The 14,594-nt window shown below is 39.1% G+C and overlaps 1 protein-coding gene across 7 annotated transcripts in view; it reads right to left on the reverse strand.

Annotated features, from left to right (window-relative positions):
• Positions 1-14,594, reverse strand: part of LOC132103465 (phosphatidylinositol-binding clathrin assembly protein-like) — a 51,298-nt gene that overhangs the window by 22,553 nt on the left and 14,151 nt on the right. For all 7 annotated transcript variants that reach the window (XM_059508624.1, XM_059508627.1, XM_059508604.1 and 4 more), the window contains exons 3-6: positions 3,521-3,596; positions 3,336-3,438; positions 3,034-3,127; positions 1,990-2,101 (exon numbers count right to left, since the gene is read on the reverse strand). In XM_059508624.1, coding sequence (XP_059364607.1) covers positions 1,990-2,101; positions 3,034-3,127; positions 3,336-3,438; positions 3,521-3,596 — 385 coding nt within the window. The remainder of the gene's footprint in view (positions 1-1,989; positions 2,102-3,033; positions 3,128-3,335; positions 3,439-3,520; positions 3,597-14,594) is intronic.

A 14,594-nucleotide genomic window follows, 5' to 3' on the forward strand; every position in this document is an offset into this window, starting at 1 on the left:
GTCACAAAATAAAATAATACAACAATAGAAATCATGGAAAAACGACTGAATAATTAGAGCTCAAACTTAATTATGTCTTATTCCTCTCTGTCTATCAGCCATCGGCGATGGACGAATTGATCCATTAACAAAAACTTGTGGGTTAGTCTGGAGTGGCCTATTTGACAGCAGATGTAGAAAATACGGTCCCTCCAATTTTCAAGATATAGACGTTTTGAAAACGTGAAACATTTTCTACTAACAACGGGACTGATTTGCAGTTTATTTTGGATAAAATTATCTCAGACTAGTGATTAACCCTCTGAGGTCTAAGGGTATTTTTGGGGCCTGGAGAAGTTATGTCATGCCCTGACATTTGTGCTTTTTTCAGTTTCTTATAAACATCTAAATGGCTAAAGTCTAATCTCACTGTAATCAGCACAAACTGGGCTACAATAATATGTGAGCAGCATCTATGTACATGATTGTGTTCTTGAGAAAAAAATTTTTTTATGCGTGGTTAGTGAAAAACTACAAATTTTAAAACACTTGAAAAAAGGCAATAAAACATTGTGATTTACACCTGAGAAGACAAAGCCCCGCATAATGAGCTGCATAATGAGCCTTTTAGTTAGGTGTGTGACTGAGAGGGAAGAGTTACGAGAAAAAATGTGAGGACAAAATAAATGTATTTAATTCTATGTTTGTAGTTTATTTAGAATATATTTAATTATCCCACAACATAATTTAATATCAACTTGTGCAGATAAACAGTTTATTAGGAACAATCAAAGCTGACCTTTAAACTGAATTTTTTGCATAATTACTCCAGTCACACAATCCTTCAGAAATCCTATATATATATATTATCGTCATTATTAATGTTGAAAAGAGCGGAGATATTTTTTCAGGTTTTTTGGGGGGAAGGGGGGGGGGGATAAATTGAAAGAACAGCAATTTTTTTGTTACATTTGTTACGGTTACATTTATTTTATATTATTTACATCAAGCTTTTGAATGGTATAGTATTGTATATTGTTATTGAAACTTCATAATGTTTCACTTGATTATACATTTAGTCAGGAATTATAGTTTGGAAAAAGTCTTTGGAAAAAGTGTAACTAGTAAAAAAACTAGTACAAGTATACAAATAAATAAAAAGAGACTTACTCATGTTTATGATCTCTGCTGAATAAAGTGCTTCATTCTTTTTTTCTGAGGAAATCCAAATCTCAAATCCTGAGGTAATCCACATCACTTTTTTGGGGGGTGAATTATGTCTTATTCCTCTCATCGCGAAGCAAACAGTAAAATAAAAAAGCTTGAACAGTCTCACTGTGTTGTCTTCAGTTGTGTGGGCGTATTCAAGCCGCGCGCTTCAGTGAAACATTAGAATCTGAACAGCACGTTCATCGCGCGGGGGCGTGGTCACATTAGAAGATAATGAAGGGAGACGTGAAAAACGGACATCGCGTTGTTTTCATATGGATTACTTTATCACAGAATATTTGTTATTCTGTGAGAACTTAGAGAACTTTAGTTTAAAAGTAGATATGTCAGGCTTTCTATAGATATATCTCTCATGTCTCTTCGTTGAGTATTCACTTCAGTTACAGTTCATTTTAATGATGCGTGTCTACATGAAAATCAGTGCAGACAAAAGCTTGTTTGTTATCTTTATTTTATAAATGCACAAAGTTTTGTTGTTATTATGTCTGTATACAAAAAGTAGACCCTTTACAGATTCGATTGATGTATTGCTCTTATCTGTACGATCAAAAAAAAAATTATAATTTAAGTTCTTAAGTTCTTTTTGGGGTTATCAGGAGAAAATGCCTCAAAGCGTGTTAATCGACTCCAGAGGGATAATATGTATAACATACTGGAAGACCTGAGCTCTTGTGGTTCAACTGCACTGTTCTTTGTTTAGAAAGCAGTAAGACGTAACCCCTAAAGTAGAGTGTGAGAGAAGGATGCTCTCCAGAGTGAGAGGGAGTGGATTACTCTTACCCAGCAGGTTGATAACACCCTCATTGTAGGCAGCAAACAGACGGATTGAGTCTTTGAAGAGCAACATGAAGGCAGCGTTGATCACTCCGTTAGTCAGCTCATTAGGGTTAGCCTATGGACACAGATCCACAGGATAGAGTACACATTATACCAAATAGCTTGGACTGAATCAACATCCATGTTGTTCTGTTAATATAGGGTTTTCCAACCTAGGGCTTAGGGGTCACCAAGCCTACTTGATGTTAGGGGAACTGATTATCACTTCAATCACAAGCGCAGTCAAATAATCTTGACTAAATCTATCCAAGCTGAATTACTTTCATTAAAAGAAGAGAATAAGGGACTTTTCATACAGTAAATGTTCTTGCATTTCATCAACCTACTTTAAATTCTTTACATATACACTACTGTTTAAAAGCTTGGGGACAGCTTATAAATATATATATATATTTTTTTAAAGAAATTAATATTTGTATTCATAGCCAGGATGAACTAAACTGATCAAATTCATAGTAAAGACATTTATAAAGTAACAAAAAGATTTGTTTTCACATAAATTCTGTTCTTTTGAACTTTCTATTTTTCTAAAGTATTCAGAAAAAAATGCAAGAAATAAAACTGCATCAAGGTTTACACAAAACATTAAGCTGTTTTTAACACTGATAAGAAGAAATGTTACTTGAGCAACAGATTAGATGTTATAATGATGTTGTAAAGATCATGCAAAACTGAAGTAATAACTGCTAAAAAAGTAGCGGTCATTAAAACAGATAACAGTTGTTTTCAATTTTAATATCACAACATTACAGTTTTTATTGCATTTTTGATTAAATCAATGCAGCCATGGTGAACATAAGAGACTTCTTTCAAATACATTTCTGACCCCAAACTTGCAATAGTATGTGGATGTTTTTTTCTCAAATTGGAGGTTTTTAAGCCAGTAAAAAAAACAATATAACAAATTATATAAAAATAAATAAATTTTGATTGGATCTGAATAATTAGGAAGCTTTAAATCATACATGCATGAACTCCATCACAAACCTGGAAATCCAGCAGCGCATCCAGCTGGTTTTGAATGATAGGCAACGTTTTGATCAGCTTCTCTGTGTTCATGGTACGCATGACTCCATCAATACTGCACCACAAACAGATAAACAAACAATCAGAAATCGCCACTTACCCACAATCTTAATTAGGTCTTTAAAAAAAATCAGCTTTTACAAACAACTTAATTATCGGAGTAATGAGCTAGCCTGATTCGATTGTGCCCTGCGGAGACTGTGTTTGAACACAATCTTGACTATGTAGACAATATTACAGAGGCAGAACTGAGTTTTACCCACCCTCTCTTCATCTTGGTAAAGTCCACAGCCACCAGCCTATACGAAAGGGCTTTCTCATTGAGATATCTGCTGTACCGCCTGATGAACGTGGACATGTCATAGCCTGAGGGCAAGATCGAGGGGTTTGTCATCAGCGTGTGCGCATACAATGCCTTAGAGACAGGAAAGGTGTTCATGTTTCTTACCTTGCAATGCACCTTTATCAAGGAAATTGTTCAGATTGAAGAGCGTGTTTCTTGAGGCCAGATACTGAATGAAACGCTGCGGGAACAGAGAACAGATAATCAAAATGCTGACAATAATATATAGTCATACACTAAATGTGACTCTGCAGCTCTTAATCTGTCAGAATGCGGGAGCGACTCCATTCCTGACATGCAGAAACACCCCGCTGCTGAAACCTAGACCTGTGTAAAAGACCAGACTCCTCTGAGTTCTCTTTGAGCTGCCAACTATGTCTGCTGCAGCTCCCATGAAAAGGAGTAGGAGGATGCTTAGGTAGCTAGCTTGAAGCCAATGGGGCTGTCAGTAAGAACAGGTCCAGTCTAGTCACTCTGATGTTAAGGTCTTTATTTTCCTTCCAAATCAGGTATTAGGTATGGGTGTGTATGTAGGGGTGTATGTGTGTGAGGGTGTGGTTTCTACAAAAGGACAGAATTACAATGATTTAGTTAACAAAAAACATAACATTGAATTCACAGGAAATAACGTAATTTAAACAATGCATAAGGCCATCTACTCATACTATAAATCTCAAATACATATCTAAATAACTAAAGAACATGCTTAAGCAGGAAATACAGCAAAATAAACACATTTAGGACGAATTTAAGAAATACAGAATAATAGTTAAGTGTCAAACAAAAGCACTTACATGGTCAAATACACACACGCAGGGAAAAAACAAAGGAGAAAGAACTCAGTCCTCTGCACAGTGCATCCATGTGCACCAGAATGAAGGTGCTGCGGGCACAGGTGCAATTTATAGTGTCCTAATTGGCTTGAGATTAGGTGGGTGAAGCTAGAGGTTAATAGTAAATTAACAAGCCAAGAGCTAGCCAACAAGCTAGTTTCCTGAAGGTCAAGGGTCAGGGATTGATAGGCATCTAGTAACTCTCTCTTACCGCCAATGAAGTTGGTACCTCTGTCAGAGAGTAGTTCAAATGATTTACCTCTGCGAGCAACAAAGTGCCTAAGCGCCATCAGGAAGGAATCTGTATTTATGTGACTGAGTAGATCAAGATGCACGCACCTAGTCGTCAGACATTTGAAAATTATTCCCCATCTTTTTTCAGCTCGTCTGCCAATCTTTACTGTATAGGGCCCAAAACAATCCATCCCAGTGGAATAGAAAGGAGGTGTGTTAAGGTGAAGGCGAGTGGGAGGGAGATCTGCCATTTGGGGAACAATAGGATGTGCTCGGAACTGTTGGCATTTCGGGCACCTATGCTGATATTTTTTTACTGCCTCACGACCCCTCAGGATCCAGTACCACCTCCTTAACTCAGCCTCTCTCGCCCAGGATGTTGTAAGTGGTCATCAAAATCCTTAATTATAAGCATTGTGATTGGATGGGCAGGGTCCAGGACTACTGGATGAATGGCATTGGGGGTAGATCACTACTTCGCCGTAACCTTCTACCAACTCGAATGAGCCCTGATGCTGGGTCTAACTCTGGGGCAAGGGAGAGTAAACAGCTTGAAGGAAGAAGGGGCTTTTGGGTTTGAAGGCAGGCTAAATCATCCCGGAAGGAATCCACCTGGGCTTGTCTTAGGATGGCTGTCTCTGAATCACTGTAGTTTTCTGCTGATGGAGTCTTTGCTGCTCCATGAAGGGATGTAGCCATGCAGTCAAGGAGATCTTGGAGGGTGGCAAATTGACTGGGGTCAGGGATGGAGGGGTATGGACTGAGAGATACAGCACCACAGAAGCTGGGCTTACGGCACTCTTCAGCATCATCAGATTGATCTATAACGGGGCTAGTGGGCCACAGTTCGGGGGATTGGAACATGAAGGCAGGTCCTTGGTTCTACCTGCAGGGCCTACTAAGTTCAACAAGTAGCTTTCCTCTAGTTAGGTCGTCCACTGGGTTGTTCTTAGAATCCACATAACACCACTGCAGGCCTTTAGTGAGCTCCTAAATCTCAGCTACCCTTGTTCCAAAGAAAACTTTGTAACGGCAAGAGTAAGAGGTGAGCCAGTGGAGTACAGTGGTAGAGTCAGTCCACAGAATAGTCTTTCTGATACGGAGGGTGAGCTCTGTTTGGAGGAGACTGAATAGCTGAGCTCCTATGAGGGCAGCACATAATTCAAGTCGTGGAATGGATAGTTGTTTTTTGGGAGCAACACGGGACCTCGCCATGAGGAAGGACACATTCCCTTGCTGCTGACCATCGTCTGTGCACATGTAGGCTACCGCACCATAGGATTTCTCTGATGCATCACAGAAGATGTGGAGGTCTTGAGTGGCTAAGGAGGTGTCTACAGAATGAGGTATAAGGCAGCGAGGCAAAGTGATGGTGGAGAGGTTAGGGAGTTTGTTCTCCCATGAAAGCCAGGCTTTTAAGAGAACATGAGGGAGATTAGGGCCATCCCATTCTCGTGCCTTTCCCCATAAGTGCTGGACGATGATTTTGGCCCTTGTGGTGTAAGGAAGGATATAGCCAAGAGGATCATACTGGCTAGCAGGAACTCTGTAAATATGATGCATAGTTGGAGTGGTAGATTCAATGGCTCTGTGCCTGCATCTGAGGGTATCTGTATGGCAGTTCCAGAGGAGGCCTAGAGTAGACTCCAAGGGATCAAGAGAAGGATGGTGTGATAACCAGAGCTCTGTTTGTTCTGACCTGGCTTCAGGAGGAAGGTGGCAGATGACCTGAGGATCATTACTGGCCCATTGTCTGATTTCGAAGCCACCAGAGGAGAGGGTAGTGCGCAGACTATGAAGGAGAGCTCTGGCTTCCTCTGGGGTAGGAAAACTCTGTAAACAGTTATCCACATAGAAGTTACTGTGTATGGAATGGTGAATACCATCCAGCCTGTGGGCTGAGAAACAGAGCAAAGAGAAGCACACAGTGTTCTGGATGCTGTTGAGAACAGACATGATGGGAGTTTTGGGAATGCAGAAAATTTTTTAAACCACTACTAGGATGCATTCATGCATGTCATGACATACATGACAGGAAAACAGAACCTTTACACCGACCTCAAAACCAACCAAACTGTTTTGTGATCTGATCATAAAAATCATATTCTGAGATCAGAAAATGAATTAAGTGGCTACACAAATGACATCTCATTTAGTGAGTATATCGCACACAAAGTTCTGCCCTCTCACCTGTCAATAAACTACAGGGTTAAAATTTTTGATCTAATGAAAGTGGAGACAGATTTTCTGCCGAATTGTGATGCACATTTGAGTGAAACATTCTTTTGTAGGATTGGGGCTCGGTTAGGTCTATCGATTGTTGATTGGACTGAGGCAGACCTGAAGGCTTGCAGTCGAATAAAAGAAAAGGACTTAAAAGGAATTAAACTGACTAAATAATTGGAGATGTCCGGCATACATCACCAAAGAGAAAGAAGTAGTCTCACCAGATGATCGAGTTACGATTTTTTAATAAAAAACTGCCTGAGGTAAAAAAAAATTTTAGAAAAGCATGATGGATGAATCATTCACAGTAATATCAATAACATGCATTTAGAAAATAGGATGGTGATTTTTTATTTCATGCTTACTTTAAACTTCACTGATTGATCTTGAACAGTTCAGACATTGCATCAACAGACATTTATTCATCATCTGTGGTAGTATGGATTACAGTTATAAAGAGTCAACTTTTTATTTAATTATATCTTTATTTCATTATTTTAAAAAAAAATCTTTGCTTGTGCTCCACAGAAGAAAGTAACTGGGATGGCACATCTGGGACAGCATAAAGGTGAGTAAATGATGAGAGAATTTTCAGTTTAGCGTGGAGCAACTCTTTAGTTAAAAGAACAAACAGTCTGTGCCCATTTGCAACACACTATAGGCTGGTACGCCGACAAATGAATAGTCTGAATAGTCTGAATAATTAAATTTGGATAGAACAAATTGTGTTTCCTAGAAGTATTTGTTAATGCCATTAACGAGACACTATAAAGTTATCAGTCCCACACTAAGTCTAATCCAGAATGCAGTAAGTGTAGCCTTGATCTTATTTCATAAATCGGTACACCAGAGAAAAAGAGTCAGCAGGAAACGGTTTTACATACTGGGATGGAGCCTTAGGCTTGTTTCACCCCAGGGAAGGAACCAGCATGAGGACCTGGTGACAGGACCTGCAGTCAGGCAAAATCTGCTTGGCACAGAGGAAGGAAATTGTCCTGGCAGGGGCCATTTTTCACCTGTGGCCAAAGTATTCAAAGGTCGTGAGTCACTTTAATCCCAGAAGATTCCTAAAACACATCTGAAGGGATGGGAGGCAAAAAAAATGCTGCATTCCTAGAGCTCTGCTTAAGTTGGAGGATCAAGAGTGGTAATCCACTGAACCGTAGGCAGTGTATATAGAGGGACGATGGCCACCCACCCTCCGAAAGATCAATGATCTCTGATCTTTAAGAAGCTCTTGGTGTGGGGTGAACCTGGTCATGTGATTGAGGCTTTGCGTGAGGTTCCTCATTCTATTTTAAAATTTGTGCAGGCAAACAGTAAAAGTTCAGCGGCATTTTAACAATATACAAAAAAGGACAATTGGAGAATAGTGATCTAACACTGGGGATCACAGTAATTGAGAGGAGTGGAGTGAGAGCAGGGCGAGGAATGAAGCGGCGTGATTTTTGACTGGAATGAGGAGTGGATTTTTTGAAAGCTGGAGCATCGTGGCTTTCACTCACACTGAGACCACTCCATCACAAGCATAATTAATATAAACAGCCCATAGTACAGTATTCATGCATTAAACATCATTAGTTAGCCTGACAGATATGTGGATCCCTCAAATCAGAAAGAAGCTGAAGGTTAAAATGACGGCGATGGTTGAGTGCTGGAGGTTATATATCAGGCATGTTTGTAGCATGTGGATACTCAATATTGATTGGGTGAATTCATGTTTTAAACCGTTTATTGTACAGGTAGTTAATCTCTGCTAATGTACTGCTACATTGCTGCACAACACACAAGCTCTCCTGTAACATACAGATCACGTGCACATAGAATCATTCAGGAATGCAGAAAATGGTCAACGCTGTTATGTGATTTATCATAATCTTTCTGTTTCTGAAGTAACTAAACCCCTCAGGTACATCATAGGAGATAAACTGCACAGACGAGAGTTAAACACTCATTTAATATATAGACATGGGCTAACTTGAATGTTCCAATAAACCACATTAAAACTTTTCTTCAAAGTTTTTTGTATTTATTTTCTGATTAATATAACAGAAACATAAGTTGAACATAACTTTGTGATGGAACGTAAGGCAGAGCAATGTTTCTGATCAGTTGAGATGCATGGAAAATATCCGCAAAAAATAAACAAAAGTCTCTAGTTTTTAACAGCACAAAATTAATAGAAATCTACATATAGTTCCAGAAATATTTTAGAAAAATATTTTATTTAAAAAACATTTTTTCTCTGGAAATCTTATTTTGGACAAATTTTTTTGCAGCTCTACAATATTATGCAGTATAAATTGGTCTTTATAAATGAAAATATATAGTGGAGCTGTCTTAATATTTTAGGAAGGGGATTCCTTTCAAATTTAGAGGTCCTTAGCATCAAAACTCCCTGATCTAACAGTGTGTTCCCAATCATTCTCAAAGAAAACTACTGACATACTTTTGATTTGCACCGGTGCCTCAAATACCAGCCTAAAATCCTTAGGGATCAGATGAGAAGCGGAGTGAGGTGTACCGAAAATCCCCAGGATGGCAGCTCTGGCACTGTGGCTTAACCTTGGAGAGAAACCTTGTGGAAAACGCATGGTCGAGCCAGTGTGTACCAAACTGCAGAGAATATTGCCCCATTCCAGAGCGTAGATCAATACGGATTTCTGATTCAGTGGAGTCTGCAAATCCACAATCGCCTGCCTGCTCCTCTGCATGAAAGCCTCAATCTCCCTACATTTTTTTTACATAGATGAGGTTATACAAAATGGATGTCAGAAGGATGACAAATATAGACTGATAGACCAGAAAGGGTCCGCCATTCTCAGCTTAGCAAATAATTAATGTGAGAACAAACCTCAAGTAGTGTTAGAGTGAAGCATCATTTATTATTAAGACAGGGAGCTTTCTTTCCCAAAGAGAGCAGTTTCTATTAACACAGCAGCTCAGACTGAGGGAAGATATCAGCAATCTGGGAACAGGAATTGCTCATGTTTTAGTCACTGATTTTGTTTGTGCCTTTGGGAACTGATCCAGAAGCAGCACTGGATCTCCTGTGTGTAATCTGTATGTGTGCCGGATGGTGCACAAGAACGCTAACCCTGCAGGGAACGTGTGTAAATAGGATGCATGATGATGCCCTGATAATGTACCAGCTGCTGGTCTTCGCTCTCTCGATCCATTCATGTTCTGAGGTTTCTATGGATACCGCCTGAGCAATTATGGTGGTTAGAAACAAATAAAGGCTTAAAGAAAAATGGCAAGCACAAAAAGATGATGACAGGATGCGAAAGGAGGCATTGTTCGATAGCGATTATTTTCAAACACAAAACCCATTCTTTTTGTAAAGTAGAGAGCTGGAATAACACCGATTCAGAGCTAAAATGACAGTACCAGAATACAAAAACAGAAATGTGTGACCAAATCAAAAAACAAAAAAAAAGTCACCCATTATACAAAGCTGATGTAGTGCTATGCTTCCCGCTCCCAAAATATCACCAGCAAAAAAACAGTAAATACAAAACGTAACTGCAAATCAATAAAATAAAATAAAAACAACCCTCCAGCACACCTGTGTGGGGAACAGCTATTATGAAAAAAAGTGGCAAAGCATCATGGGTAACTGTTTTTAGGAGACTCATGTCACTGAAACTTTAAAAACAAAAAAGTAAATGGTCCAATCCAACAAGGTGAGCCACCAATTCCCGCATGCAGTTTATTACTCCCTTCTTCTGAATTACTGATTGCTGAGCAGCAGCTGTTTGTTTTCTGTCTAGATTTGCCATTCCTGCCTGCAGCGTAGAGAAGGAGAAGTCATCAGGGGAGCGAGAGAATGTTTCATAAAGGTAATAATTACCTTTCCTAGCACACATCACTCACATACAGCATCAATTATGCAAACAGATCCCACACAGAAGAGACCTGAACTCAGAGTCAGCGCATGGCCAGAATGTTAAACAGCCCATTTCACAGCTGTCAAAAAAGCCTTAAAACGCAACATGGAACGGCATTTGTTTTTCCTGTTTTCCTGCTTGCAATCGACACAACTCCATGGATTATACATTGCACATTCTGGTCTTAAAAATAGCATCAAATTAATTTCAACCATTTCAGAAAGGCTGCATTACTTACAGCAATAGCCTGAAACAATGCCTACAACTATTTGGCTATTAATGAACATTATCCAGGAGTACATGCAGTCTATGTGACATTAGCTGATCAAGAAAGACATTTCAGATGTGAAAGTTATTTAAATTTTGAGTCCTTTTTTCATCTTTGGATTAACATGAACTGCATAATAAGACCAGAAACATCTATTAAAGAAAATATAGTTACCGTATTTTCCGGACTATAAGTCGCACTTTTTTTCATAGTTTGGCTGGTGCTGCGACTTATAGTCAGGTGCGACTTATTTATCAAAATTAATTGACATGAACCAAGTGAAATGAACCAAGAGAAAACATTACCGTCTACAGCCGTGAGAGGGCGCTCTATGTTTTCAGTGTAGACTACAGGAGCACTGAGCAGTATAGAGCGCCCTCTCGCGGCTGGAGACGGTAATGTTTTCTCTTGGTTCTAAATGAATGCGACTTATAGTCCAGTGCGACTTATATGTTTTTTTTCCTCATCATGACGTATTTTTGGACTGATGCGATTTATACTCAGGTGCGACTTATATTCCGAAAAATACAGTAATTTAGATTTTCTATAGACACAGCTGAATGAGACATTTTGTCAAAGCAAAATTATATATTATTGGCTGGTGTAAGGTTGAGAGAAGTTAAACCAGCACAATTTAATAAAACATGTTTAATACTAGATACTAGACTCTGGCATGGGGAGCATAGTGGTGGACCTTCATTTGAAATTAAGAACTTGTGTGTAATTCTGGACTGTCCTTTTCAGCATTGGGTACATATGATATGATCCCAGCGATTATTAAAAATAAAGATGCAACTTTTAATTTCAATGTTTCACATTCAATCTAAATTTCATTCAGCGTTCTGGCCAGTGTTTTCTGAATATGAACAAATGTATGTTTTGTCTATGTCTATTCAACTCAAATAGTATTAACAGAGAAGTTAATGATGAAGCCAAAAAGATAAGTTCTTACATTTCTCAGCAGACTGAGACAGGTCTCTTTACACACAATCAGCAGGGGGTTATTTATCTTGATTGAACAAAACTTTATCTGAGCCACCAGCGTTAACCTGATCCAATGAACTTCCCTTTCACACACACAGAGATTCTCTCTCATGTATTAGCTCGCTCGCCCACTCCGTCTTCCCCGTGTCCAAAATGAACCATTCTAGATGGACAGTGGTGTCAGTGGTGTCTCCATACAAGTGGACAATTTGTCCACTGTGTGACCCCACATGAACCAGCTGATTAAAATTCCAACTCATTTTCTTTCTGTCCCTTGCGCCTCTCGCTCTCTCTCTCTCTCTTAAAGGTCCTTATCCTTAAAGTTATCCAAACCCAGATGTTTCTTCAACCCACTCTTCTCTCTATCTCTACCCTACACAACATACATTTCCAGTGACGTCACTACAGAAAATTGTGCATTCTCTATCTGTCCCACCCTTTAGTGACATCTCCCTTTTTCTCTCCTATTTGCACAAATGCATATGGAAACTCCCTTATCAACTACACCGTATCTATGGCATTTTCTGTGCCCTCTCACAGGGCTACTGCTGACAAGACAAATGTCCTCCAAACGTCTTTGCTTGTCAACAGACAGTGATAACCAAACGTGTGTTTTTCAAGCCATTACGTGGTCAAGGATTAAGACCAGACTCGACCTGGACCAGACGTTCAGCTCCGATAACAAAAACCACCCCTGGCTGATAAGTGCCCCATCATGCCACAGAACAGGGTGTGCTGAAGGACAGTCCTGCACGCTTTATCTATCTCTGACACAGGCGAGCTCAGGACATATAGTGAAGGACTCTTTATTTTATAGCCTAAGTGAATGATCAAGGACGCGTGTGAAAGCAACTAGCGCTGCCATTGTTTTTGTGTGTCTGTGCCACCTGCAGAATCTTCAGCGCCACAGACAATGTAATTATATTTTACCCAAATTGTGAGCTTACAGTCTAAATTCAATGTGATGAGATAAAAATGACTGTTTACTGTGTAAGAACAATGGTATGATACAATAGACGCGTTGTCTTCACTGGCTGCACTTTAAAACAAACATGTATTATGACTGGTGTAGACCACTTCACAAAGAAATGACCATGAGTCAGTCCTTTTAAAGTATCATGCAAGTGACGATCTGAATCAAGCAGACGAATCCTTCACTGGACTTAATCTCTTAGAGCTGAATTAACTTCAAGTTAAAGTTACCTAAACTGACAAAATGTCCTTTTGAGAAAAGTGAATGTGAAAACAACTTATGAATGTGTTCTAATTCTAAAAATGCAAAAAGTTTTTGTTTGTTAGTTGTAAAGTCTAAAATTACAATTAGCTTTACACAGAAAGAGAACAAGTATTTGGTACGTCCTCATTTAGATACTATAGCTAGGTAAACGTGTGCGTTTCTAGAGGAGCTCATGTAGGAGCAATACATTAAGGGGTCCATGTGCACATCTAGGTCACATCCTAACTGTATATATCATGTGTGTTTGTGCGTGTCATATTCTCACCTACCTACTGTTAATCATTAGTGGACTGTGTTTGTGCCTGTATAGAACTAATTCTTGTTTTTGTACATAAACCGTGCACTTTCTAACTCCACCACAACACTAACAGAACATGCTTGTAGCGTTTTTCATTGCAGATTAAAATGCATTCATTATCTATTACATTATTACATTACAGCATTATCATTATCAATACAGTGGCTAAATTAACGAAAAATAAAGCCTCAACAAGTGTTGACATTTCCCAACACCACAGCAGTAATGACTTTATGAACTACTTTACTTCTAAAATCGATACTATTAGAGATAAAATTGCAACCATTCAGCCGTCAGCTACAGTATCACATCAGACAGTGCACTATAGACCCCCTGAGGAACAGTTCCACTCATTCTCTACTATAGGAGAGGAAGAATTGTATAAACTTGTTAAATCATCTAAACCAACAACATGTATGTTAGACCCTATACCATCTAAGCTCCTGAAAGAGGTGCTTCCAGAAGTCATAGATCCTCTTCTGACTATTATTAATTCCTCATTGTCATTAGGACATGTCCCCAAAACCTTCAAACTGGCTGTTATTAAGCCTCTCATCAAAAAACCACAACTTGACCCCAAAGAACTAGTTAATTATAGACCAATCTCGAATCTCCCTTTTCTGTCCAAGATACTAGAAAAGGTGGTATCCACACAATTATATTCCTTCTTAGAGAAAAATGGTATATGTGAGGATTTCCAGTCAGGATTTAGACCTTATCATAGTACTGAGACTGCTCTTCTTAGAGTTACAAATGATCTGCTCTTATCATCTGATCGTGGGTGTATCTCTCTATTAGTTTTATTGGATCTTAGTGCTGCGTTTGACACAATTGACCACAACATTCTTTTGCATAGACTTGAATACTTTGTTGGCATCAGTGGAAGTGCATTAGCATGGTTTAAATCGTACTTATATGACCGCCATCAGTTCGTAGCAGTGAATGAAGATGTATCCTATCGATCACAAGTGCAGTATGGAGTACCTCAAGGCTCAGTACTAGGGCCGCTACTCTTCACGCTTTATATGTTACCCTTGGGAGATATCATCAGGAAACATGGTGTTAGCTTTCACTGTTATGCTGATGATACTCAGCTCTATATTTCTTCGCAGCCCGGTGAAACACACCAATTTGAAAAACTAATGGATTGCATAGTCGATATAAAAAACTGGATGACGAGTAATTTCTTACTGCTAAATTCTGAAAAAA

Source organism: Carassius carassius, chromosome 2, assembly GCF_963082965.1.
Source record: "Carassius carassius chromosome 2, fCarCar2.1, whole genome shotgun sequence".
In the NCBI taxonomy this organism is placed as follows: Eukaryota; Metazoa; Chordata; class Actinopteri; order Cypriniformes; family Cyprinidae; genus Carassius; species Carassius carassius.